The sequence below is a fragment of the Scyliorhinus canicula genome, chromosome 6, assembly GCF_902713615.1.
Source record: "Scyliorhinus canicula chromosome 6, sScyCan1.1, whole genome shotgun sequence".
Lineage (NCBI taxonomy): Eukaryota > Metazoa > Chordata > Chondrichthyes > Carcharhiniformes > Scyliorhinidae > Scyliorhinus > Scyliorhinus canicula.
In genome coordinates this window covers 171,796,525-171,823,308 of record NC_052151.1, presented here as the reverse complement: position 1 = coordinate 171,823,308, position 26,784 = coordinate 171,796,525, and the positions used below count along the sequence as shown (strand labels likewise).

Sequence of the window (26,784 nt, the reverse complement as noted above, 5' to 3'; positions counted from 1 at the left end):
CCCTTTCAGCTCTGTAAAATAGCGCAGGAGGGCCGCCTGCTGCTCCTCCGCCCACTGCCTCCACTCCTCAGGGGCTCCACCGGCCCCCATTTTGTCCACCTTCCCCCGCTTTTCCAGGGGAGCTGCTGCTGTTTTTCTCCTCGCCCCACTCCGAGTTCGCACCATAAATCCCGGGGGTTTTGCTCCAGACCCCTTTATCCACCGGGAATCGTCGAATCAGCGCCGTTTGGGGCCCTTAAAAGAGCCCACAAGTCCTATTAAAGCGGGAGCTGCCGAATGTGCCGGAAGTCCAACTCCCTTTTTACAATTACAAATTCTACCCAACTTCAACTCTTCTCTTCCCCAAGTTTTTGGGATTCAGTCTCCCATAGTATTCCTGGTGCTTAGGGGAGACAGCTTGGAGGCAGGTGGGTTTTTCTATTCTTCAGGAGGACCAGAATTGAACAGCTATTCAGCAGCATGGCTGATAAACAGAGTGCATGTTTCAGGACTACTGAACTGCAAGGACAATGAGTAATTTGTAATGGTCAAAGAGAGAAGGCTGAAGAGCATCAACCTTTCGCTGCCCTGGGACTAGAAGTGCTCCCTTGAAGCACTGAGGCCTTTAGAAGACTGATGATCTTTAATGCCAATGAAGACTCTCACAGGCATATCATTTACTGTTGCATCAATGACGGAAAAGGTATTGAAGAACTGAGATTCCAACGAAGCTGGACGATGAAGTAACAAAAACAGTAAAATTCTAGTTAGCCTTTTAGGAAAAAAAAGAGATGACTTCCCAATAGTATTTGGGAAGGGCAGTCTACTCTCAGTGGACACTGGTAAGACAGCCATTAGTCTGCCTGCCATTCGGAAAAAGACCTGTTAATTCCTACTCTTTGTTTCCTGTCTGCCAACCAGTTTTCTATCCATTTCATGCACTACCCCCAATCCCATGTGCTTTAATTTTACACACTTATCTCTTACGTGTGACTTGGAGTCATGGGGATTTGTCGAAAGCGTTCTGAAATCCAAAGAAACCACATCCACTGGCTCCCCCTCCTCACCTCTACACATTACATCCTCAAAGACTTCCAGTAGATTAGTCAACCATGATTTCCCTTTCGTAAATCCGTACTGACTCTGTCTGAATCTGCCACTATTTTCCAAGAGCTCTGCTATGAAATCTTTTCTAATAGATGATGTGTTGGGTAAGCTGGGTCTATGTGGAACGCGCTTGATGCAGTGTAGTGAGAGACAGACTTCCAACACTTGATGAGATGCAACACGATTTTATTTAACATCTATTTTACATCTTCAACTGTGGTTTGACACTATGCTGACTTGACTGGAGACCTGAGGCTAGCCTGACCAGACTAACTGACTACCACATGGTGTTTGCACTGTCTAATGCTTACGAGCTCTGACTGTCTCAGAGGCTGGATCCTGAGAGAGCGGGAAAACTGGTGCCCTCTGGCTTCATAGTGGTCGTGTCCTGTCTGGCGATTGGCTGCTGTGTTCTGTGTGTTTACTGGTCATCCTGTGTGTCAATCACTGCCTGTCTGCACTCCATTATACACATGGATGTATATTATGACATCTCCCCCCCCCCTTTTGTTTTGTGAAGTTTGTGTTCAGATAATAAATATTGAGGTGCATGTGCGTGAAGGTGTGTATATGTACGTAACTATACAGAATATGCTAAAATGGACTGAAATACATAGGAAGGTGTCGCTAGTGCAGAAATAGGGCAGATGAAACAGTAAAAAAAAAATACTTACAGATGTCAAAATGATGAGGTAACAGAGTTATGCAACATTCAGTCTATAAGTTTAGTCTCTGTGGCGGGCGACGAATTCTGGTTGACCGCCTCAAGGGTGGATCAGGGGCCGCCTGCACTTGGATGAGTGGGACTGCCGCCAATGCGGTGGTCGCAGACGTCGGCAGGATTGCTGGTAGATCGGTGGCCTCATGGCAGGGCTCGTCTGGAGGAAACAGTGTGTGAGGTGGGACATCACGGTCGGGTGGCAGGCGTGGAAGTCTGCGTAGTGCCCGCCTGTTGTGTCGTAGGAAAGAGCCATCAGCCATGCGAACGAGAAACGATCTCGGGGCCACTTGCTTGACCACCACAGCTGTGGTGGACCAGCCGCCGTCAGGCAGCTGTACACAAACTCGATCAGCTGGGACCAGCTCGGGGAGATCCGTGGCATGAGCGTCGTATGCTGATTTCTGTTGGGCCCGAGACTGCTGCATCTTCTGTATGACTGGGAAGTTGTCAAGGTCTGGAATGTGGATGGCAGGAACTGTTGTTCGCAGCGTGCGGTTCATGAGAAGCTGGAGACAACCCAGTGGACAGCGGGGTGGCTCTGTATGCCAACAGCGCCAGGTTGAAATCGGAGCCTCAGTCTGCAGCCTTATATAGTAATCTTTTGACGATGTGGACCCCTTTTTCGACCTTTCCATTTGACTGCGGGTAGTGGGGGCTGGATGTGACGTGCCGAAAGTTGAATAGCTGGGCAAAATCAGACCACTCCTGGCTGTAAAAACAGGGGCCGTTGTCACTCATCACCGTGAGTGATATCCCATGTCTGGCAAAAGATTCCTTGCATGCCTTGATCACTGCCGCCGACGTGAGGTCAGACAGTCTCACCACTGCGGGGTAATTGGAAAAGTAGTCGACCAGGAGGACATAGTCACGCCCCTTGGTATGGAACTGGTCGATACCGACTTTGGACCATGGGGAGGTCACTATCTCATGTTACTGCAGAATTTCTTTAGATTGAGCTGGCTGAAATTTTTGACATGTAGGGCAATTGAGGACCGTGTTGGCAACGTCCTGGCTGATGCCCGGCCAGTAGACTGCCTCCAGAGCTCTGCATCGACATTTCTCGACCCCCAGGTGACCCTCGTGGATTTGGCCAAGCACCATATCTCGCATGCTCTGCGGGATCACAGTTCTGTCAAGCTTCATGAGGATGCCGTCTACCACCGTCAGATCATCCTTGACATTGTAAAACTGGGGACACTGCCCCTTTTGCCAGCCATGCGCGAGGTGCTGCATCACCCGCTGGAGCAGAGGATTCCTGGCCGTTTCCTCACGAATTTGAATGACCCTCTCATCAGAGGCCGGAAAGTTGGAGGCACAGAATTGCACCTGCGCGTCGATTTGACATACGATGTCAGTCTGCTCACATAGTGTGGTGATTGACCTGGAAAGGGCATCTGCAACAATGAGCTCTTTGCCTGGGGTGTAGACCAGGTCAAAATTATAGCGGCGTAGCTTGAGAAGGATGCGTTGTAACCGTGGCGTCATGTCATTGAGGTCTTTTTGGATGATGTGGACCAATGGCCTATGGTCCGTCTCAACCGTGAATTTAGGGAGGCCATATACATAGTCGTGGAACTTGTCGATTCCCGTTAGGAGGCCCAGGCATTCCTTCTCAATCTGAGCGTACCATTGCTCAGTGGGCGTCATGGCTCGAGAGGCATGTGCAACTGGGGCCCAAGAGGAGGAGTCATCCCCTTGGAGGAGCACCGCTCCAATACCGTCCTGGCTCACGTCAGTGGATATTTTTGTCTCCTTGGCGGGGTCGAAAAACGGCAGCACCGGGGCTTTGGTGGGTTTTGCCCTCAGCTCACACCATTCTCTCTCATGAGTGGGCAGCCACTGGAATTCCGTCGACTTTCTGACAAGATGGCAGAGGGCTGTGGTGTGGGACGCCTTGTTGGGAATTCCCAAGGAAGTTGACCATCCCTAGAAAGCGGAGGACTGCCTTCTTGTCCTCTGGGGTCTTCATGGCATTGATCGCCGAAACCCTATCAGCATCCGGCTGTACGCCTTGCTGCGAGATGTGATCGCCAAGGAATTTGATTTCTGATTGACCAAATGAGCATTTGGCTCTGTTGAGTCGGAGGCCATGTCCGTAGATCCTGTGGAATACATGCTTGAGGCGATTGATGTGTTCTTGAAGTGTGGACCAGATTATGACATCGTCGACGTACACTTGCACCCCCTCGATGCCCTCCATCATCTGTCCCATTATGCGGTGAAATACCTCTGAGGCAGAGATGATGCCAAAAGGCATTCAGTTGTAGCAGTAGCGATCGAACGGGGTATTGAATGTGCACAGCTTGCGACTGGACGCGTCCAGCTCTATTTGCCAGAACCCCTTGGAGGCGTCCAGCTTAGTAAAGAATTTGGCATGAGCCATCTCACTGGTTAACTCTTCTCGTTTTGGTATCGGGTAATGTTCCCTCATGATGTTGCGGTTTAAATCTTTGGGGTCCACACAGATTCGAAGCTCCCCTGATGGCTTCTTGACGCAAACCATGGAGCTAACCCAGTCCGTGGGTTCCGTGACCTTTGATATGACGCCCTGGTCCTGAAGGTCCTGCAACTGCTGCTTGAGGCGGTCCTTGAGGGGTGCCGGCACCCGACGTGGTGCGTGAACCACAGGGGTGGCATTTGGTTTCAGCAAGATTTTGTATCGGTTTGGGAGTGTGCCCATACCTTCGAACACGCTATGGTACTGTGCTATGATGTGATCAATTTGAGCCTGGATGTTTTCACCAGGTGAGGCCATCGCCTGTGAGGATGACATGGTGTAGACTCGTTGGACCAGGTTCAGGAGTTTGCAGGCCCGAGCACCGAGCAGGGAAGCTCTGTCAGGTCCTACGATCTCAAATCGTAGCGTTGCTTTAAGTGACCTATTGGAAACTCCGAGTTGGCATGAGCCACTGGCAGCAATGGCATCGCCATTGTAGTCAAGGAGCTGGCAGGCCGGTGGAAGAATGCTTGGTCTGACGTGGATGGTGTCGAGATCGGATTTCGAAAGGAGTTTCGCTGATGCGCTGGTGTCCAGCTTGAAACGGATGCGAGCCTTGTTAACTGTGAGGACAGCACACCACTCGTCATCCGGATCAACGCTCAGGATTGGGAGGTGTTTCACCATCTTTGAGAAAGGCAGCGCATGCTTTGTAATGATATCCACCCGGAATGGGGATTTGAGGGTCTCGGCGTCAAGATCTGGTGGGCTGTCGGGGTCGGAGTCTGGCACGGCCTGCTGTATCGAACGGCTGTTTCTGTGCCGTGGCTGGGATCGCTGGATGCTGGGCAGTGGAGCAGATCTGCAAAGGGCTGCGTAGTGGCCAAGCTTGCCACACTGTAGACAGCGTCTGTATTTTGCCGGACATTGCCGCTTTAAATGGGCGGAGCCACAATTCGGACATGTCATGAACCCAACGTCAGCGCGCTCCGTGCGCCAACGTGCATGCGCAGTGCGGTCGAATGACGTATGCACCTGCGCAGGCTGGTTGGCGGTCTCGCCGTCCCCTCGGTCGTGGCGCGCATGCGCTGGAGCTCAGGAAAAGCGCGCAAAATGGCCACTCTCATCAAGACTCAGGCCCTGCATTTGTGAGATGGCCTGCACCCGTTCTGCCTCGTGGGGGTTTAGCTTTGCCATTTCTGCCGCCCTGATGTGGGAGTACCGGTTGTTAGCATGCTCGTGGAGAATGCACGTTTCAATGGCAATGGTGAGGGTGAGCTGCTTGACTTTCAGGAGCTGCTGGCGAAGGGAATCGGAGTGGACCCCGAAAACGATCTGATCCTGGATCACGGAATCAGTTGTCGAGTCATAGTTACATGACTGCGCGAGGATGCAGAGATGGGTCAAAAAGGATTGAAAAGGTTCAATCTTACCCTGAAGCCTCTAATGGAAAACGTACCGTTCAAAGCTCTCATTCACCTCAATGTCGCAGTGGCTGTTGAACTTGAGCAGGACTGTTTTAAATTTCGTCTTGTCTTCACCTTCAGCGAATGTCAGGGAGTTGTAGATGTGGATGGTGTGGTCCCCGGCTGTGGAGAGGAATAGTGCAATCTTCCTGGCATCTGATGCAGCCTCGAGGTAGGTGGCTTCAAGATAGAGTTGGAATTTCTGTTTGAAGATTTTCCAATTTGCACCAAGGTTGCCGGCGATGCGGAGCTGCAGAGGAGGGTAGACGTTGTCCATGTTACCACATGGCTGATTGCTGGTCAACGCTGATTAACACAAGGTGGGTCCATCAATTCTCAGCATCCAAACCTGGTACCATGATGTATTGGGTAGGCTGGGTCTATGTGGACTGCGTTTGATGCAGTGTAGCGAGAGACAGACTTCCAACACTTGATGAGATGCAACACGATTTTATTTAACATCTATTTTACATCTTCAACTGTGGTTTGACACTATGCTGACTTGACTGGAGACCTGAGGCTAGCCTGACCAGACTAACTGACTACCACATGGTGTTTGCACTGTCTAATGCTCACGAGCTCTGACTGTCTCAGAGGCTGGATCCTGAGAGAGTGGGAAAACTGGTGCCCTTTGGCTTTATAGTGGTCGTGTTCTGTCTGGTGATTGGCTACTGTGTTCTGTGTGTTTACTGGTCATCCTGTGTGTCAATCACTGCCTGTCTGCACTCCATTATGTACATGGATGTATATTATGACAATAGACTCTAGAATTTTCCCCGCACCGACGTCAGGCTGACTGGTCTATATATTGCTTTATAAATGTTTCATTAGGCTTTTTTGTTTTTATACAAATCAAAGATGAACATGAACATAACAGAGAAACTATCTACATCGGTTACCATTCACTATACACATCAGTTACAATTCATATTTCTCTGTAAATGCCTATCTTTGACATGGCCTCCTGATCCCAACTCCCCCATTTCTTCCTGAACCCCCTCCCTTTCTTGCTGTCTGGCGTGTCTTCCTCGTTTGTTGGATCTTCAAACCTGGACCTGTTGGGGTAGAATGGTGCTACGTATGCTGTTTAGTGTTGGCCATGGTTCGGTTCTGTGCCTCTTTGTTCCCTCCCTCCCTCCTTCTCTCCAGGTCTACACCCCCTCCCCCCTCTCTTTTTGTTTGTGTCTGTAGTTCTTCTGTGGATCCCCCACCTCCGAGCTTATTTGCTGCTGGCTCCAAACATGTCTTGGAACAGATTGGTGAATGGCTCCCACATTTTGTGGAAACCCTCTTCCGACCCCTGGTTTGTGAATTTGGATAGCCTGCAGCTTCGGGTGGTGCTGCCAATTGTCAGCTGAGCAGGATTCTCCGCGGGTGATTAGGGAGGGCATCGGCCCCCCTCCCCATAAAGAGTTTTGGCTGTTCTGATACCCCGTAGACTGCAACGCTCGGGTATGGCTCCACCCTCATCCCCTCAACCTTGGACATTGCCTTGAAGAACACTGTTCAGAACCCAACAAGTCTGGGGCATGACCAGAACATGTGGGCGTCGTTGGCCAGGCCTGCCTGGCACCGTTCCTATTTGTCTTCCATCTCCAGAAAGAACCTACTAATTTTGGTTCTGGTTAAGCGTGCTCTGTGCACCACTTTCAGCTGTATGAAGCTTAGCCTCGCACAAGTGGAGGTGGAGTTGACCACGCGTAGTGATTCGCTCCAGAGTCTCCCCCCTATTTTGAACCATATGTCTTCCATTTTTCTCTTGTCTTGTCCAGTCGAATGTGCCTTTCACATTAGTCACCCATACAGGTCCCAGCAGTTTCCCCTGCCTAGGATGTCCGCGTCCAGTAAGTCTTCTAATAATGATTGTTGCGGCGGCCGTGGGTATGTCTTTGAGTCCCTACGTAGGATGTATCTTAATTTTTTTCCTCCCGGTCAGTTGTAACTTCTCTGTCAGTTCCTCTGGTGTTGTCAGTCTGTGTGGAAGTCCCTAACCCTAACCTTCATGGGGGAGGTGGTGGGGTTGGGTACAGCCCTTTTACAACCTCACATCTATGAAGAGCCTGGTCGGAGATCATGATCGCGGAGTATTCAGCTCTTACGAAGCCTCGAAGCACCGATTTGCCCACTACAAAGAAGTCGATCCGAGTGTATACGTTACATACCTATGAGAAGAAGCAGAACTCCTTTTCCCCTGGGTGGGTAAACCGCTATGGGTTCACTGCCTCATCTGCTTTATGAATGTGCCGAGTTCTTTGCCATATTAGAGGTCCTCCCTCTTTTGGAGTTCGACCTCTCGGTCCGTGGGGCCTGTACACAGTTATAGTCTCCCCCCATGAAAAGTCAGTGCTTGTAGATTTCGAGGATTTCTGCCACGGTCTTCTTCATAAATACCATTTCATCCCAGTTGGGCACATCTACATTCACCAGGACCACAGGCGTCCTGTCCAGGACACTGCTGACCATGACGTACCGTCTCCCTGGTTCCATAACTGTTCTCGTCGCAGTAAATATTGTTCTCTAATTTAACAGTACAGCTATGCTCCTAGATCTCGTCTCATAGCAGAAATGGTAGATCTCTCCCACCCAGCCTTTCCTTACCTGCAGTCGGTCCTTCTCCCTCAGTTATGTCTCTTGGAGGAAGACTATGTCAGTTTTCATACTTTTCAGGTGGGCAAAGACTCAATCTTTTCACTGGGCTGTTAAGTCCTGTGATGTTCCAGGCCAGGTGGTGGATTTATGCCCCCCCCCCCCCCCCCCCCCTCCTGAGGGATCAATCATATTTACCCATGGATGCACCCCTGCACTCTAGGGTTTCCCTTTGGTAGGGGCCATCCAAAATGGCCAACAACTATGTGCACACCATGTAGGTGAGCCCCTGCACTTGGACTTTCTGTGTTTGGGGACTCTCCAAAGTGTCTGCTTGCGATGTCTTTGTGTTCCAAGTTGCCATATATGGCCTGTTGTAGCCAGCCTAATGCCCTTACCATCCTCATCCCTATGTTCCCCCTATGCTTCTTTCCCCCACCCCGTCCTCTCCCCTATGTTCCCCCTATGCTTCTTTCCCCCACCCCGTCCTCTCCTGTTACAGTCCTCCCCTCCTTACACCCGTAACCCATTTACTCCACTGGCTGTCCCCCATTGGTGTGTACACCCCTCCTCCCCGCCGTTGCCAGGCGGGCTCTTCCCTCTTGCTTGTACCTCCTGGCGCTAGCTTTCCCGCAAGTGTGGTGGCCTCCCTCCTGGGGTTGGCTATCTGGTTTCCCCTCCTGCCATCTTCCTCACCCTCTCCTGTCCTCTGCTGCCCTCACCCCTTCCCGCAAGCTGTCCCTTCCCACAATGTTTCCCAGAATCTGAGCCATAGTCTGAGGGTTACCTGCTTTCAATCTGATCTGGCAGGCCCACTATTCTTAAGTTTTGACCGGTTCTCTTGGTCCTCTATTTTCCCCTTCAGATTTCCTGGTGTCATGACCAACATCGCTAGTTCTGCCCCTAGGGCGGCGATTCGATCTCTCTGGTCTGTTGAGGCTCTCTCAAAATCTTTGATGGTGTTCCCCATCCTCCAGTCTTCTCTCTGAATGGTCCATGGCCTCCGCGACCGCCACCTTAAATATTGGTCTTTATTTCTTCCCTATACTCTTAGCTCCCTGAAGAGGAACTTACTCCATCCACCCTCTGGTGAGGGGGAGCCCCGTGTGCTGTTTGCTGGTCCTTTCCATTCTGGTGTGGCCGGTGCTTCGTCATCTCGTGTTTCTGCTGCCTTGGTTGTTTGTTTCTCCTGGTATCTTCTGCTTCTTATCTCCTATGGCCTCTGGCGTTACTGTTGTTCGGCATCCTCTCTTGTACTATTGTTAGATAGGGCGAGGGATACCTTTTCCCTGTTTTAGAGGGCTATTTTGGATAAAAGAACTGAGCATATCCCCATAACCGGACATCTCTCCCTCCCTTTTAAATAGTGGGGTTACATTAGCTACCCTCCAATCCATAGGAACCATTCCAAAGTCTACAGAATCTTGGAAGATTACCACCAGTGCATCCACTATAATCTAAGGCCACGTCCTTAAGCACTCTGGGATGCAGATAACCAGAACCTGGGGATTTATTGGCCTACAATCCCATCATTTCCCCACACCATTTCCCTACTAATACTGATTTCTTTCAGTTCTTCCCTCTCACTAAGCCATGTGTTCTCCAACATTTCTGGGATATTTTGTGTGTCCTCCTTTCTGAAGACAGAACCAAAATATTTATTGAGTTGGTCAGCTGTTGCTTTGCTCATCATCATGAATTCCGCTGTTTGACCACAGGGGACCGACAATTGTCTTCACATAGCAAAGAAAGTTGAACATTCAGTTTTTATGTTCCCACAAGCTTACTCTCATTTTCCCCTTCTTAATCAATCGCTTGGTCCTCCTTTGCTGAACTCTAAACCATTCTCAGGTCTTTTGTTCAATTCGTATGCCGCTATTGGCCAATTTGTATGCTTCTACCTTGGATCTAAAACTATCTCTGATTCCCCTTGTAAGCCATAGTTTGGCCATCTTTCCCGTTTAACTTTTGTGTCAGATGGCTCAGTGTTTGCCATTGCCTATCCACTGTCATCACTTTAAGGAATGTTTCCCAATCCATCATAGCCAACTCACGCCTCATACCATTGTACTTTCCTCCATTAATATTCAGGACCCTAATTTCAGAATCAACTATGTCACGTTCCATTTTGATGAAGAATTCAATCATTTTATACCCAGTCATCCCCCAAGGGACCTCGCACAATTATTCCTTTCTTATCACGCAATACCCGGTCTAGGATGGCCTGTTCTCTAGTTGGTTCCCCAATGTATTGGTCCAGAAAACCATCCCATATACACTCCAGGAATTCCTCCTCTACAGTATTGTTACTAATTTGATTTGCCCAATCTATATGCCGATTTAAGTCACCCATAATTACATATGTTCCTTTATCACATGCGTTTCTAATTTCCTATTTAATGCGATTCCCACAATCAGCACTACAATTGGGGATCTGTAAACAACTCCCGCTAATGTTTTTTGCCCTTAGTGTTTCTTAGTTCTATCCATACAGATTCCACATCATCAGAGCGAATATCCTTCCTCATTGTTGCATTAATTTCCTCTTTAACCAGCAATGCAACTCCACCCCTTTTCCTGTTTGACTTTCCTTCCGAAATACTGAATACTCCAAACTTCAAGCTAGCCAAGGACAGAGGCGAGTTTAGTAGCCATCACTAAGAAGGAGCTGGGGAAGCTGAAAGATCTGAAGGTGGATTATTCACCTGGCCCGGATAGACTACACCCTAAGGTTTTGAAGGAGATAGCAGAGGAGATTGTGGAGGCATTGGTTGTGATCATTCAGGAATCACTGGAGTCAGGGAGGGTCCCAGAGGAATGGAAAATGGCTAATGTAACACCCCTGTTTAGGAATGGAGAGAGGCAAAAGACTTACCGTTACGGGCGGGAGACAGCCCGGTCCCGGGGGCAACGGAGGCTGAAAAGGCTATAAGAAGGCACAGGGAGGAGAAATGTCCAAGTTTGGGAGAAAAACGTCCGTGGAAAAGGGGGTTAACGAAAGTCCGCCGGTGAGTGAAAAAGTCAGCGCAGGATCTGTAAGGAAAGTGGAGGCTGGAGCACCAGGGGAGGCCGCAACGCTCACAGCAGATGAAATGACCAAGGTGACTGTGGAACTTGAAAAAGTTTACAAAACACATGGAAACGATGAAGAAGGAGATGGGGCGGTATTGAAAGTGCTGGTGAAGGAGACGATTGCCCCGGTGAGGGTGGCGGTATCAAGCGCAGCGGCGGAGGTGCGGGAGCAAGATGAGACACTGAAGGAAGTGGGAGATGCATTATCGCAGCACAGTGATCAACTCACCTCAATGGAGAAGGAGTTGCGGAGACCAACAAGGGTCTGCGAGCCAAAATAGAAGGCCTGGAAAACAGTTCCAGGTGACAGAATCTGAGGATTGTGTGTCTGCCCAAAGTGGTGGAAGGCCCGAGACCGACGGAGTATTTTGCCACGATGTTGGCGAAGCTATTGGGGGAGGGGAACAATCCCTCCCAATATGAACTAGATCGGGCTCATCGGTCATGGAGGCCTATACCAAAGGCAGGTGAGCCGCTAAGAGTAGCAACTCTGTGTTTCCGTAGGTATAGCGTGAAAGAGAAAGTCCTCTGCTGGGCAAAGCAGATGCGGGTGGTGCAGTGGGCTGGAGCTGGTAAACGCATTTACCAGGACTTTACGGTGGAGCTGGCGAGGAGGTGGGCTTCATTCAGCCGGGTAAAGAAGGCACTGTACATCAGCAAGGTGCAGTGCGGCATAGTGTATCCAGCTAAATTGAGGGCAACCAACAAATCCAAGGACATTTATTTTGGGGTGGCAGAAGCAGCAGAGGAGTTTGCGAAGGCAGGACTGTGGCAGAATTGAGAAATACCGATGTAGCCTCATGTAACTTTATTTTTGCACTGCGTGTTGGTGTATGTACTAAATGAGTCGACACTATATATTTGGGCAAGGGAAAAGATGGGACTTTCATTTGCAATGATGGTTCTTTGGGGCTTGGGTGTGTATGTGGGGGTTGTGTGCTAAAGGGGATTTCTTGGTTTTCCTGAGACCGGGCAAGGGGGAAGGAGACCCGGGCGGGGGCCTCCACGCTGGCCGGTTTAAGCCGGCCAGTGAACGGGAGTGAGGTGGGGGGAGGGGCTGCGGCCATCGGAGCCTGGTAGAATAGGTTTCGGTGAGCCTAGCCGGGGTGCAAAGTTGGGGGAAGGAGTTTACAAGAGTGAGTTGGGAGGAGGAGTGGGGTATCTACAATTCATGGGTGTCTTTCACGGTACTCTTTCGGGGATTGGATGGCATTGAATATTAGGGGGGTGGGGTTGGGGGGGTGGACCGTATATATCAATGGTGACCATAGGCGATTCCTGATTCCTTTTTCCCTTTTTTTCCACCTTGGGAGGGTTTGTTTTATTTGATGCTTATATTGTCAGGTGGGTCATTGTGTGAGGGTTGATGGGAGGATGGGATCGTTGTTGTTAATAAGGGGATTGACATTGTATTCATTACCGTTTACTGTTTGTTGGTGAGGTGTAACTTCTAAAGAAAATGTGAAAATGGAGAAAAAGTATTTTTTAAAAAGGAATGGAAAGAGGAAGATGGGAAATTATAGGCTGATTAGCCTGACTTCAGTCATTGGTAAGATTTTAGAGTACATTTTTAAAAATATTTTTATTAGGGTATTTGCAAATTTTTAAAATAACAATAACAGCAACATAAACATGGTACAATAAACATTTCCACCCCATCACAATCTTCACACACCCCAACCACAAAACAACAATGCGGTTCTCTCTCCCCCCCCCCCCCCCCCCCCCCCCCCGCTTTGGAATTCTGCTTCTGCTGACATTTTAATTTTCCCCGACGAACGGCTGCCACCTCTGGGTGAACCCAACCATTGACTCTCTTAAGGCGAACTTTATTTTCTCGAGACCGAGAAACACAGCCATGTCACTAACCCAAGTCTCTATACCGGGGGGCTTCGAGTTCCTCCACATGAATAAGATCCGTATCCGGGCTTCCAGGGAGGCAAAGGCCAAGACATCGGCCTCTTTCGCCCCCTGAATTCCCGGCTCTTCCGACACTCCACAGATCGCCACCTCTGGACTTGGCACCACCCGTGTTTTGAGTGCCATGGACATTGCCTTCGCGAAACACTGCCGAAACCCTCTAAGCTTTGGGCATGCCCAAAACATGTGGACATGATTTACTGGGCTTCCTGCGCACCTCACACACCTATCCTCTACCCCAAAAAACCTGATGTGGAGATGCCGGCGTTGGACTGGGGTGAGCACAGTAAGAAGTCTTACAACACCAGGTTAAAGTCCGACATGTTTGTTTCAAACACTAGCTTTTGGAGCACTGCTCCTTTCTCAGGTGCTCACCTGAGGAAGGCGCGGTGCTCCGAAAGCTAGTGTTTGAAACAAACATGCTGGACTTTAAACTGGTGTTGTAAGACTTCTTACTGTGCCCAAAAAACCTGCTCATCTGGGCCACCGTCATCTGTGCCCGGTGGACTACCTTGAACTGTATCAGGCTAAGCCTAGCACATGATGAGGATGCACTAACCCTGCTTAGGCCATCCGCCGAAAGACCCACCTCTATCTCTTCTCTTAGCTTGTCTTCCCACTTGCCCTTCAGCTCCTCCACCGGAGTTTCCTCCGATTCCAAAAGTTCCTGGTAAATATCTGATACCTTCCCCTCTCCCACCCAGGCACTGGAGACGACTCTGTCCTGTATCCCCCGTGGCGGCAGCAGTGGGAAGGCCGGAACCTGCCTTCGCAAGTCTCACACCTGCAAATACCTAAACCCATTCCCTGCTGGCAAATTTATCCTCCAAGGCTTTCAAGCTGGGGAAGCTCCCGTCTATAAATAGATCGCCCATCCTCCTAATACCTGCCCTTTGCCATTTCTGGAACCTACCAGGTACAAACCGATGGTTATTATAAATCGGGGTCCAAACCAATGCTCCCTCAACTCTCTTATATCTCCTCCACTGCCCCCAGATTCTCAGAGCCGCCACCACCACCTAACTTGTGGAGTATCTGGTCGGCGAGAACGGAAGAGGTGCCGTTACCAGTGCTCCGAAACTTGTGTCTTTACATGACACCGCCTCCATCCGCTCCCACATCGACCCCTCCCCCACTATCCACTTTAACCGCCCAGTAGTAATTGCAGACGTTCGGCAGCGCCAACCCACCCTCCTCCCGACTACACTCCAGCAACACTTTCTTCACTCGCGGGGTTTTACTCACCCACACAAAGCCCGAAATAACCTTATTCACCCATTTGAAAAAGGCCTTAGGGATGAAGATGGGAAGGCACTGAAAGACAAACAGAAATCTGGGGAGGACCGCCATTTTCACGGCCTGTACTTTCCCCGCCAGTGAAAGCGGGAGCATGTCCCACCTCTTAAAGTCCCCTTTCATTTGTTCTAACAGCCGGGATAGGTTTAACTTGAGCAGTGCCTCCTATTCCCGGGCCATCTGGGTTCCCAGATATTGAAAGCTCCTTCCCACCATGTTAAACGGCAGCTCTCCCAGTCTCTTCTCCTGCCCTCTTGCCTGGATCGCGAACATCTCGCTTTTCCCCATGTTCAATTTATACCCCCAAAACTTACCAAATTCTCCAAGGATCCGCATAACTTCCCCCATCCCCTCCAACGGGTCTAAAATATACAAGAGCAGGTCACCTGCGTAAAGTGAGACCCGGTGTACATCGCCCCCACATCCCGAACCAGCCCTTTCCAGTTCCTAGAGACTCTTAACGCCATGGCCAATGGCTCTATGGCCAGAGCAAACAGTAACGGGGAGAGGGGGCACCCTTGCCTCGTCCCTCGGTGTAGTTTAAAATACCCGACCTCAGCCGGTTCGTACACACACTCGCTACTGGTGCCTGATAGAGCAACTGCACCCAGTCAATGAAGCCCTCACCAAACCCAAACCTTCCCAGCGCCTTCCCCAGGTAATCCCACTCCACCCGATCAAAAGCCTTCTCCATATCCATCGCGACCACCACCTCCATCTCCCCTCCTTCTGAGGGCATCACAACATTTAAAAGCTTTCGAACATTGGCCTTGAGTTGCCTGCCTTTTACAAATCCCGTCTGGTCTTCCCCATCACCTCCGGGACACATTCCTCTATCCTTGTGTCCAGTATTTTAGCCAGCAGTTTGGTGTCCACATTCAGTAGAGAAATTGGCCTGTATGACCTGCATTGCTCCGGATCCTTCTCCCGTTTCAGGATCAATGAAAGCGAGGTCTGTGACATTGTTGGGGAGAAAGACTCCCTTCTCTCTTGCTTCATTAAATGTCCTCACCAGCAGTGGACTCAATATCTCTGAAAACGTCTTACAGAATTCCACCGGGTAGCCGTCTGGCCCCGGGGCCTTGCCAAACTGCATGCCCTCCAGCCCCTCAAATATTTCCTCAATTTCAATTGGGGCTCCCAGCCCTTCCACCAGATCCTCATCCACCCTCGGGAACCTCATCTGGCCCAAAAACTGCCTCATCCCCTCCACCCCAGCTGGGGGTTCTGACTCAAATAATTTGCTCTAAAAGTCCTTAAACACCTCATTCACCCCCACTGGGTCCAGGACCTATTTCCCACCTTTACTCTTTACTCTCCCTATCTCCTTGGCCGCTTCCCTTTTTCTGAGCTGGTGCGCGAACATTCTGCTTGCCTTTTCCCCATACTCATAAATCGCCCCCCTTACCTTCCTCAGCTGTTCCACCTCTTTCCCTGTAGCCAAACCCTGCCTTTAACCTCCGCCGCTCCCTCAGTAGCCCATGTCCGGGGCCTCCGAGTATTCCCTGTCCTCCTGGAGTATCTTCTCAACTAACCTATCCCTCTCAGCCTGTTCCGCCTTTTCTCTGTGGACCCGTATTGAGATCAACTCCCCTCTGACCACTGCCTTCAAAGCTTCCAAAAACGTTGCTGCAGAGACCTCTCCTGTATCATTTGTTTCCAGGTAGTTTTGGAAGGACTTGCTCACCACCCACAGATCGCTTAGTCTGCCAATAACCCCACATCCAGCCTCCATAGTGGCTTTGTGCCCTCTCCAAACTAATCCGTAGATCCACCCAATGTGCGATGTGACACAGCGATTGCTGAGTACTCAGTATCTACCACCCCCCCCGGGGTATTAGAGCCCTACTCAAAACTAAAACGTCGATGCGAGAGTATACCTTGTGGACATGGGAGAAAAAGGAAAACTCCTACGCTCATAGCCGTGCCCTCCTCCATGGGTCTACTCCCCCCATCTGTTCCATAAACCCTTTCCTTTGCCGCGGCTGGCACCCTCCCTGTCCTGGATTTTGACCGGTCCAATTCCGGATCAATGACTGTATTAAAATCTCCCCCCATGATCAAGTTATGTGACTCTAAGTCTGGGATCTTATCTAACACCCTCCTCATAAATTCCACATCGTCCCAATTCGGAGCATATACGTTCACGAGTACCACCCGCACCCCCTCCAGCTTCCCATTCACCATTATGTACCTACCTTCCAATGTCTGACACGATTCTCCCTGCCTCGAATGCCACTCGTTTATTGATCAAGATCGCTACCCCCCCTGGCCTTTGAGTCCAGCGCTGATTGGAGTACTTGGCCACCCCTTTCTCAATCTAGTCTGGTCAAAAGCCTTCAGGTGTGTCTCTTATAGCATTGCCACGTCCGCCTTCAGCCCCTCAAATGCGCAAACTTGCAAGCCCTCTTGACCGTCCCATTCAACACTCGTCGGGATGGCATCCCGCCCCCCACCCCCCTGCCGATTAGCCATCACCCTTTTTAGGCCAGCCTCCAGCTCCCCCCCCCCGGCCTCCTTGAGCCCCCCTTGGGCATTTGCTGTCCCCGACCTCCCATTTGTCCCCTAGTAACAGTTCCTCCCGTCAGCAAAGCAGCTTCCCCCCCCCCCCCCCCCCCCCGCGGTTAGAGTCCATTATTAAGGGCGAGATTGTGGAGTACTTGGAAGTGCATGATAAAATAGAGCTGTCAGCACGGCTTCGTCAAGCGGAAGTCATGCCTGACAAATTCTTTGAGGAGGTAACAAGGAAGTTAAGCAAAGGAGAGCCAATTGATATGATCTATTTGGATTTCCAGAAGCCTATGACAAGGTGCAGTACATGAGGCTGCTAAATAATGTAAAAACCCATGGTGTTAGAGGCAAGGTACGGGCCTGGATAGAGGATTGGCTGACTGGCAGAAGGCAGAGTGTGGAGATAAAGGGGTCTTTTTCAGTGACTAGTGGTGTTCCGCAGGGGTCAGTGTTCAGACCATTAACAATTTGGAAGAAGGAACTGAGGGCATTGTTGCTGAGTTTACGGTTGATCCAAAGATATATAGAGGAACAAGTAGTGTTGAGGAAGAAGAGAGGCTGCAGAAGTACTTGGACAGGCTAGGAGAGTGTGCAAAGTGGCAGATGGAATACAATGTGGAAAAGTGAGAGGTAGAAGGAATAGAGGCATTTACTATTCTCAACATGAGAGAAGGCTTCAGGAATCTGAAGCACAAAGGAATTCAGGAGTCCTGATTCAGGATTCTCTAAAGATTAACATGTAGTTTCAGTTGGCAGTTAGGAAGGCATTCATTTTGCAAGGGCTAGAATACCAGAATAGGGATGTTCTTCTGAGGCTGTTTAGGGCTCTGGTCAGACTCTATTTGGAATATTGTGAGCAGTTTTGGGCACCGTCTAAGGAAGGATGTGCTGGCCTTGGAGGGGTTCCAGAGGAGGTTCACAAGATGATCCCTGGAATGAAGGGCTTGTTATACGAGGAGCAGTTGAAAACTCTGGGTCTGTGGATGAGACGGGATCTCATTGAAACTTACAGAATACAAGAGGCTTAGATAGAGTGGACGTGGAGAAAGCTGTTTCCACTAATAGGAGGGACTAGAACCCAAGGGCACAACATCAGAATGAAAGAACGATTCTTTAAAACTGAGATGACGAGTTTCTTCAGCCAGAGGATGGTGAATCTGTGGAACTCATTGCCGCAGAAGACTGTGGAGACCAAGACACTGAGTGTCTATAAGACGGAGATAGGTAGGTTCTTGATTAATAAGGGGATCAGGGGTTATGGGGAGAAGGTAGGAAAATGGGGATGAGAAACATGTCAGTCATGATTAAATGGCGGAGCAGACTCAATGGGCCAAATGGCCTAATTTTGCTCAGATATCTTATGATGTTCAGTTCCCATCCCAGGCAACTCTGCAACAGTCTCCGTAATCCCGATGATATCATACCGTTTACATCTATTTGCCCGACTAATTCATCCACTTTATTGCAAATGCTCTGCGCGTTGAGGTACAGAACATTAAGGCTCGTCTTTTTAACGTTACTTGTCCACTATTTTTCACCGAGGCCCTGTTTGATTCCGGCCCTTGATTTCTCTACCTATCACTTTTCATATTCCCCTTATTGTCTTATGTTCTTCTCAATTCCCCCTCCTCTGACTCCTTGCATAGGTTCCCATCCCTCTGCCATTTTAGTTTAAACCCTCCCCAACTCCTCTATTAAATACTCTCCCGAGGACATTAGTCCCGGTCCTGCCCAGGTGTAACCCGTCCAGTTTCTACTGGTCCCACCTCCCCCAGCAGTCCCAGGAATATGAACACCATCTATTCAGCCACATATTCATCTGATACAGCCTGTTATTTCTGCTCCATGACCAGCACATGACACGAGTAGTAACCTTTGAGTTCTTACTTCCAATTTACCTCCTATATTCTGCTTTTAGTACCTCATCCCTTCTCTTTTTAAACCTGTGCCATTTGTACCACTGGCTGCTCACCCTCCCCTTTCAGATTTTACTGTAGCTGCTCAGACATCCTTGATCCTAGCACCAGGGGGCAACATACAATCCTGGAGTCTCATTCGTGGCCACATAAATGCTCATCTACTCCCCTTCCAATAACGATTGCATTCCCATATTTTTCACTCCTCTCCTGTGTAGCAGGCCCAACTGTGGTGCAACAAATTTGGTTGCTGCTTTCCTCTGAGAGGTCATTCCCCTCAACAGTATCCAAAGCGGTACATTTAGGGGCCTCACGGTAGCATGGTGGTTAGCATCAATGCTTCACAGCTCCAGGGTCCCAGGTTCGATTCCCGGCTGGGTCACTGTCTGTGTGGAGTCTGCACGTCCTCCCCGTGTGTGCGTGGGTTTCCTCCGGGTGCTCCGGTTTCCTCCCACAGTCCAAAGATGTGCGGGTTAGGTGGATTGGCCATGCTAAATTGCCCGTAGTGTAAGGTTAATGGGGGGATTGTTGGGTTACGGGGTTACGGGTATACGGGTTACGTGGTTTAAGTAGGGTGATCATTGCTCGGCACAACATCGAGGGCCGAAGGGCCTGTTCTGTTCTATGTTCTATCTGATTTGCAGGGGAATGGGCAGAGGAGATTCCTGCACTGCCTGCCTAGTCCTCTGGCTCTGCCTGTTGTTTATCCATTCCCTTCCTGCTGGTGCATTCCTCATGGACAACCAGCAATAGACTAGTTAGTTATTGCATTGTAAGGTCAGAGGAATAAAGAATTGAATGTTGCTCAGTTGCTAGAAAAACAGGTGTTTCCAAAAATGGCATCAGAGACGGGTGGGATTCTCCGTTTCGGAGACTAAGGGCGCGATTCTCCGCTGCCCACGATGGGTCGGAGAATAGCGGGAGGGCCTTCCCGACATTTTTCCAGACCTCCTGCTATTCCCCCCCCCCCCCCCCCCCCCCCCCAACGACACGAATCGCTGCTCGCCGTTTTTTACGACGAACAGCGATTCTCCCCTGGCCGATGGGCCGAGTTCCCAGGCCTTTACGGCCGTTTTCACGAAAGCAAACACACCTACTCTCATCGTTCGTGAAAACGGCCGCAAAGTGCCGTTCCGGACAACCATGGCACCGATTGGCACGGCCGCACCACGGCCGTGCCAAGGGTGGCATGGGCCTGCGATCGGTGGGCACCGATCGCAGGCAGCGGGTCCGATACCTGCGCACTATTTGTTCTTCCGTCGCCCCGCAGGATCAGTTTGCGGGGCAGCTGAGGGGCATGACGGCCCACACATGCGTGGGTTTGACGCATATGCGCGATGACATCATCCGCGCATGCGCGGGTTGGAGCCGTCCAATCCGCGCATGCGCGGCTGACGTCATTGTGCGCGTGACGCTTGGCACGCGGGCTTAGCGACCGTCGCTAAGCCCGCGATGCCGTGCTGCTAGCCCCGCCCGGGGGGGGGGGGGGGGGAAGAATCGGGTCCCGGGAGGGGGCGCGGAGGCTGCCGTGAAACACGGCCAATTTCACGGCAGCCTTTACGACTCTCCGCATTTGCGGAGAATCGCGCCCTAAGTGTTGACACCAACGCTGAATTTGTGAACTTCCATGCCAGAACAACTGCCGCCGAACCTGGATGGATTCCGCAACTGTGGAGGGGCTAGTACTGGTGCCATGTGCAACACAATCGATTCCAATGAAAATCAGTGCAGGATTCGCCAGGTCCGTGACTGACATTCTGGAGGCTGACAAGCTGCAGCCATGTATACACATTACAGTCCCCACACAAACTCATCCCAGCCAACAAGATGGCGCTGGTTGTGCTGCAGTACGCCCATACAGTTGATGGGTCGACTGGGGCCAGAGGGCACTTGGGGGGGGGGGGGGGGGGGGAGTGGCCTGGGGGACAGCTATACGAGCCATGACCCAAGGTTCAGAGTGGACTGTCAGCATTGTGCGCAGCTGTATGGCTGCCTTTGTGGCTGCGGTAATGGTGTCCATCCACCCTGACGCCACAGCTACTCCCTCCCGGCCCTGGCAGAAGGCCACCAGTGGCACAACTGTCAGCAAACTATGGCGATGTTGGACATTTTCTGTACCTCATTCTCCTAATCCATCAGCAGCCACGACACCGGTTTCATGATTTTATAAACACACAAACGAACCGCGCCGCTGGGAACTTGGCCCATCAGAGGCAGAGCACACCGGAAGATATAGGGCAAGGCCTGCGAATTATATGTAAACAGTGTCTACAATTCCGGAACGCATTGACGCCACTGTTGAGGCGATGGAGAATTGAGATTTTGCGTGAAATTCGCGCTTGCTGCAATTTCGGCATCATAACCTATTCTCTGCCCAATTGCGTTTCCCGATTCCGGCGTCGGCTGAGAGAATCCCTCCCATGTATTGATTGAAAACAAATTCACCAACCTTTAGGACCCATTCCCCAACAGATCACTCAGTGCTGCAATGGCTTTTCCTCATTGAGCAAATACTCCCCCAAGGGCATCAGTCCCCTTCCTGCCCAGGTGTATTGCGTCCCATTTTGTACAGGTCCCACCTCCCCCCAGAACAAGTCCCAATGTCCCAGCAATTTGAATCTAGAAGAGCCAACTCAGGTCCATCAGGTCAAGCAGAAAGTCACCATACACCACAGTGTCTTCTGTATCCACCATCACTGGTCTCACTTGATGAATAACAAAGAGATTCTTAACCACAATCTCCACCCAGGGTCCAGTGGATTGTGTTCCTGTGATAGAAAGGAACTTATTTATGATTAAATAAAAGCAAATTACTGCGGATGCTAGAATCTGAAACCAAAAGAGAAAATGCTGGAAAATCTCAGGTCTGGATGCTGCCAGACCTGCTGAGATTTTCCAGCGTTTTCTGATTAAATAAACTTCTTCAGCAGCTGGAGGGCTGCAGTTCCACTGCTTCTAAACAAAAGTTCAAAGATTGTTCAATGAAAGACATTGAGTTATTCAAATTCATGGGCGAGATTCTCCGCAAATGTGGAGAATCGTAAAGGCTGCCGTGGGACAGGCCGTGACCCACGGCTGTCTTCACGCCCACTTCTGGGGCCGATTCTCCCCCCCCCCGGGCAGGGCTAGGAGCACGGCCCCGTGCATCACGGCCTTGACGACGGTCGTCAAGGCCGCACGTCAAGCGTCACGCCGGCTGATGCGGCCGATGACGTCAGCCATGCATGCGCAGGTTGGACAACGCCAACCTGTGCATGCGCAGTTGGCGTCTTTTCCCTCAGCCACCCCGCAAGACGTGGCGGCTTGATCTTGCGGGGCGGCAGAGGGAAAAGAGTGTCCCCGTTACAGACGCACAGCCCGCGATCGGTGGGCCTATGCCCCCCTTGGCACGGCCGTGGTACTGCCATGCCAATCGGGCCCCCAGATGCCCCAGGCATCTGGCGTCCGTTTCACGACGGCAGCGAGCAGCTGTGTTTGCTGCCGTGTTGAAACGGGCATGAAGGCCTGGCCGCTCGGCCTCGGAGAATCGCTGCTTGTAAAAAACGGCGAGCGGTGATTCGTGGCATGGGTCGGACATGGGGGGAGAATAGTGGGAGGGCGTGAAAAATGTCGGGAGGCCCTCCCGCTATTCTCCCACCCGGCGTGGGGGGCGGAGAATCACGCCCCATCTGTTTTTTTCCGGAATTCCTAGATCCACTTAATAAGGACGTGCCTTGATTGTGGACAAGATAGAGAGAATCAACAATCCATTGCTCCTTGTAACAAACAGGAGCAATTGCCCTGCTTTTCATCAAAAAGGTTTGTGCCACCTAGCCTTGGAAGAGGCATTGGCTAAAGCCAGACCAGATCAGCTGCTGGTATGTTAATACCAACTCCAGTATCAATTTTTAAAGACTGTATCAAAGTCTTTAACGTGCTGGATTAAGGAATTAACTTCTAGAAACATCTGTAATTTTGTCACTGATTGTCACTAATTTTGATTTCCAATTTCTTGGATGGAGTTTGTTTCATAAATGCTTTCTGGTCTTCAATGTGGAATAAAATTGTTGGATTTGCAGAAATGCTCGAAATTTCCAGCTTTCCTGCACGAGAAATATTCTGCACCCCTATTGTGCAGTCTTGGCATTGGTTCTTTGCGCCACACAGTAAGCATCTCAAAATGGCTGCAGTTGTGCTGTTTCCCACCCTTTTTCCTGGTCTAAAGTGGACTTTCACTGAGTCATGTGAAGCTTCAGAGTTGTGCCAAATTAGAGCTTGTTAAATTACTCTAAGCTTGCACAATTCACCGCCAGATCTAGGGTAAGGTCATCTTTAGTCTGCAGAAAATCGGAGAGTTTTTCATCTCAGATGTGCACAACTATGTGATCATTGATTAGTTTATCCTTCAGCGTCCCATGTCTGCAAGAAATAGCTAGGTGATATTGGACAGTGAAATATGATTCAACTGATTCATCTTGTTAAAATGTGCTTGCTTTACTATTAAGTTCTACTTCAGGCTAAAATAGGTGTCAAAGGCTTTGGGACTGGTCTGAAAGTCTGTGGTGGACTTTTCCACTCTCTGCCTTAGGAGAATGTTGTCTGCTACTGGACCTACAGCATAAAGAGAGGAACAGACATGATGATTTTACTCTTCTCTTGAAGGAAATTACATTTCCATAGCTCCCTGGCCTCTGTGGAGGCCCTCAACAGTCAAATGGGTGGGTTGTGGGATGCTTTCAGCTGCACTAGGAAAAATGCAGGTTCCTCAGGCTCAACGCCAACAGAACAAATGACCAAATCAAGGTGAATTCTTCCACTCAGATTTTCTCCCTCCCCCATACATTTCAAAACATTTTGTAGCCCTCTGTACATGTAGCCTTTAGTCTAGCATTAGTCTTCAGGCGAGTGGCCCTTCAAAGTAACTTGTCGAGACATCATAGTAAATGGTCCATTGAGTTCGGTTTCTGAGCTTGTACTTGTACTTTTGAGAAAGCTCCTGAAATTGATCGATGCCTACTTTTGGGCAACTTGGAACCAGTTTCCTGCCAACAAACAGTTTTGCATTCTTCAGTTAGCCTAATTGCAGAAACCATCTTGTATAGATTGAAAGCTCAAGAAGAATTCTGGGCAGGTAAGGTCTAAATGGTTTTATTTGTTTTGTCATTTGTAATGGGGGCTATTGGGTCCCAAATCTAGTTTTGTCTGACAGTATTTACATTTCAAGGTTAATAACTGTGACAATCATTTGAACTTCATCAAGTCATAACATATCTCTGATCATGAAATAAAACATTATATAGCCAGGCAATTCCACACGGATGCTGCTTCTGAAAGTTTCCTGGCACTTGAAACTAAATTCATTGGCAATACATCTAACATACAGTTTGTACAATGCCATTACACACATTTTATGCCCTCAATTATTTTGCTTGTCAGGCAAAAGGTGTACACGATCACCCCAGACCAGAAACAAAAACAGAAGCTGAAGCAAGAAGATCAATCAACAAAAAGAGGCCATATGTTGAAAATGGTTGCTATAAAGACAAAAGGGATCTGCAGGTACGTGCGTTGCTGTTAAGTGTTGTTAACTGTAAAATGGTGAGGAAACCAAGATGGAGGCAGTAGAATTAAGATATCCTGATGCTAACAATGAGCAAGGTAAATATAACCAACTTTGTTTTACAAGCGAAGATAAAGTCATCAAGTCAAGCTCAGTTGCGGCAGTGGTTCAAAGTGATTTGCTTTCAATGAGCAGTCCCTCATCATCACCTTGGTAGCCTTCCAAAACGTTTAACTACCAGGTCAGTCAAAATATTCATTGGACAGGAAGAAAAGCACTAATCCAATCCAAAACATTAACTCAGCAACATTTATCACATTAAAATGCATCTTATATCAAAGAGACCTGGTTTACAAAATAGCATCATTTTGCAGCCAACAAATAAACACAACCAGCGATGCCTGAACAACACTAAAATTGCACATCAAATGAAATGAAATGAAAATCGCTTATTGTCACGAGTAGGCTTCAAATGAAGTTACTGTGAAAAGCCCCTAGTCGCCACATTCCGGCGCCTGTTCGGGGAGGCTGTTACGGGAATCGAACCGTGCTGCTGGCTTGCCTTGGTCTGCTTTCAAAGCCAGCGATTAGCCCTGTGAGCTAAACAGCCCCTGAATCAAAGATTCAACTTGAATGAGAAGCTAGGACTTAAGATGTGATACCTACTTTATTGATTCTGGGCATATATATAACACAACTTTTAATGAGTTTTAGTTGCCTTATATTCGAGTACATTCATATTTTTTTCCCCATTTATTTATGGGGTTTGGGCTTTGTTGGCTAGGCCAGCATTCATTGCCCATTCCTATGGTATATAATTAGGTAAGGTTTTGCATTTATTTTAAAATACAATTGATATGGAAAATGGATAAGAGGTGGTTCATTTCTGAGACATCACCCACCATATAATGCAACATTGAGTTTTTAATTTTATGAGTTACAGAATCAAGAATCAACACAGAATCTGTGTTGGTTTGTCTCATGCATACTATTTGGACTGCCCTATACCCTCTCCATTACAACGATCGTCTATTTCCACCCAAATATCATCTGCCCCATCAATCTTCCATGCTTTTTCCTTCTTGAAGACCTTTCTTGAAATCTAACTTTTTAAACCGGAGTTTTCCATCCTCTCTATTGATATTTCTTTCACTTATTGAATCAGTTTGGTAACATATTTAAATGACATTATAGAAGTGTAAATTGTCATGGTTATATTGCATGTCAAATTGTTACTTATTATACATTTTGTTTGTTCAGCTGATAACAGGGGCAATTGAAAATGAAGGATCTCTGCCAACATTTACCTCGAATCCAAAAAGTATTTTGTCCAATCTCTATGTAAATGGGAATCTCGAAGAATGTGTAGCAGTTGAGAACATCTCTGGTAGTCCATGTTTATCATATACAAATGGGCATGACCTCGGAAAGCCCACCTACCTTTATGATCCGCATTGTGAAATGGATATCAACAGATTCTATGGTAGATGTGCACAATTTAGTGGAGGGTGCCATAATCCTGGGAATTATGGTGGCCCTGGAACAAACTGCAGTACAAATTTTGAGTGTGGAGATTATCCGAACTGGAATAAAATTACATTTGGAAAGAATACTTACAGCAACTCTTTTATTAGATATTCTCAAGGTTCTTCAGATCCTTGCAATGAAAATGTCAGTCCCAAAAACCTCAGAGACCCAACACAGAATGCACAAACCGCAATAAACAACATGAACAAAAGCATGTACCAGACCTCTAAGCCCAACTTGGATGAATATAGTGATTATCTATATGATGCTATGTACCTGCAAAATCAGAACAGCACCTATGTTCCTCCTGCCATTTATCCACTTTAGGGGCTCCAGATACAAACACCATTAACTGCTAGGGAAAGCACGGGGAGCAGAAACTTACAAGTTCCAACAGTACTAAAACTTATTTTTAATCTGTTGATTCTGAACTAAAACATCTCTGAACTGAAAGATATTTAACATTCCAAGTGGAAGTTTTTTTAACCATCAACTCGAACATAAAATGTACTTAAACATTAAAAGAAAAACAAAATCAAATATAGTTTTAAGTTATGCTGAAATTTCTGCTCTAGATTTTATAGTAAATATTGGGTAAAATTATATGAAAGAATATCAAAAACAGCAACTCATAAGTTTGAGAACTATTTTGCATGTTTGCAATGCATCAACAATGACTGATTTGTGCTGGTACCCTATGAAATTCT

The 26,784-nt window shown here is 48.8% G+C and overlaps 1 protein-coding gene across 4 annotated transcripts in view; it reads left to right on the top strand.

Moving 5' to 3' along the window:
* The window catches only part of LOC119967647 (chorion-specific transcription factor GCMa-like), a 77,402-nt gene extending 50,819 nt beyond the window's left edge, over positions 1 to 26,583 (top strand). For all 4 annotated transcript variants that reach the window (XM_038800444.1, XM_038800443.1, XM_038800446.1 and 1 more), the window contains 2 exons: positions 24,427 to 24,549; positions 25,811 to 26,583. In XM_038800444.1, coding sequence (XP_038656372.1) covers positions 24,427 to 24,549; positions 25,811 to 26,404 — 717 coding nt within the window. In that variant the 3' untranslated portion in view covers positions 26,405 to 26,583. The remainder of the gene's footprint in view (positions 1 to 24,426; positions 24,550 to 25,810) is intronic.
* The last annotated feature ends 201 nt before the right edge of the window (positions 26,584 to 26,784 follow it).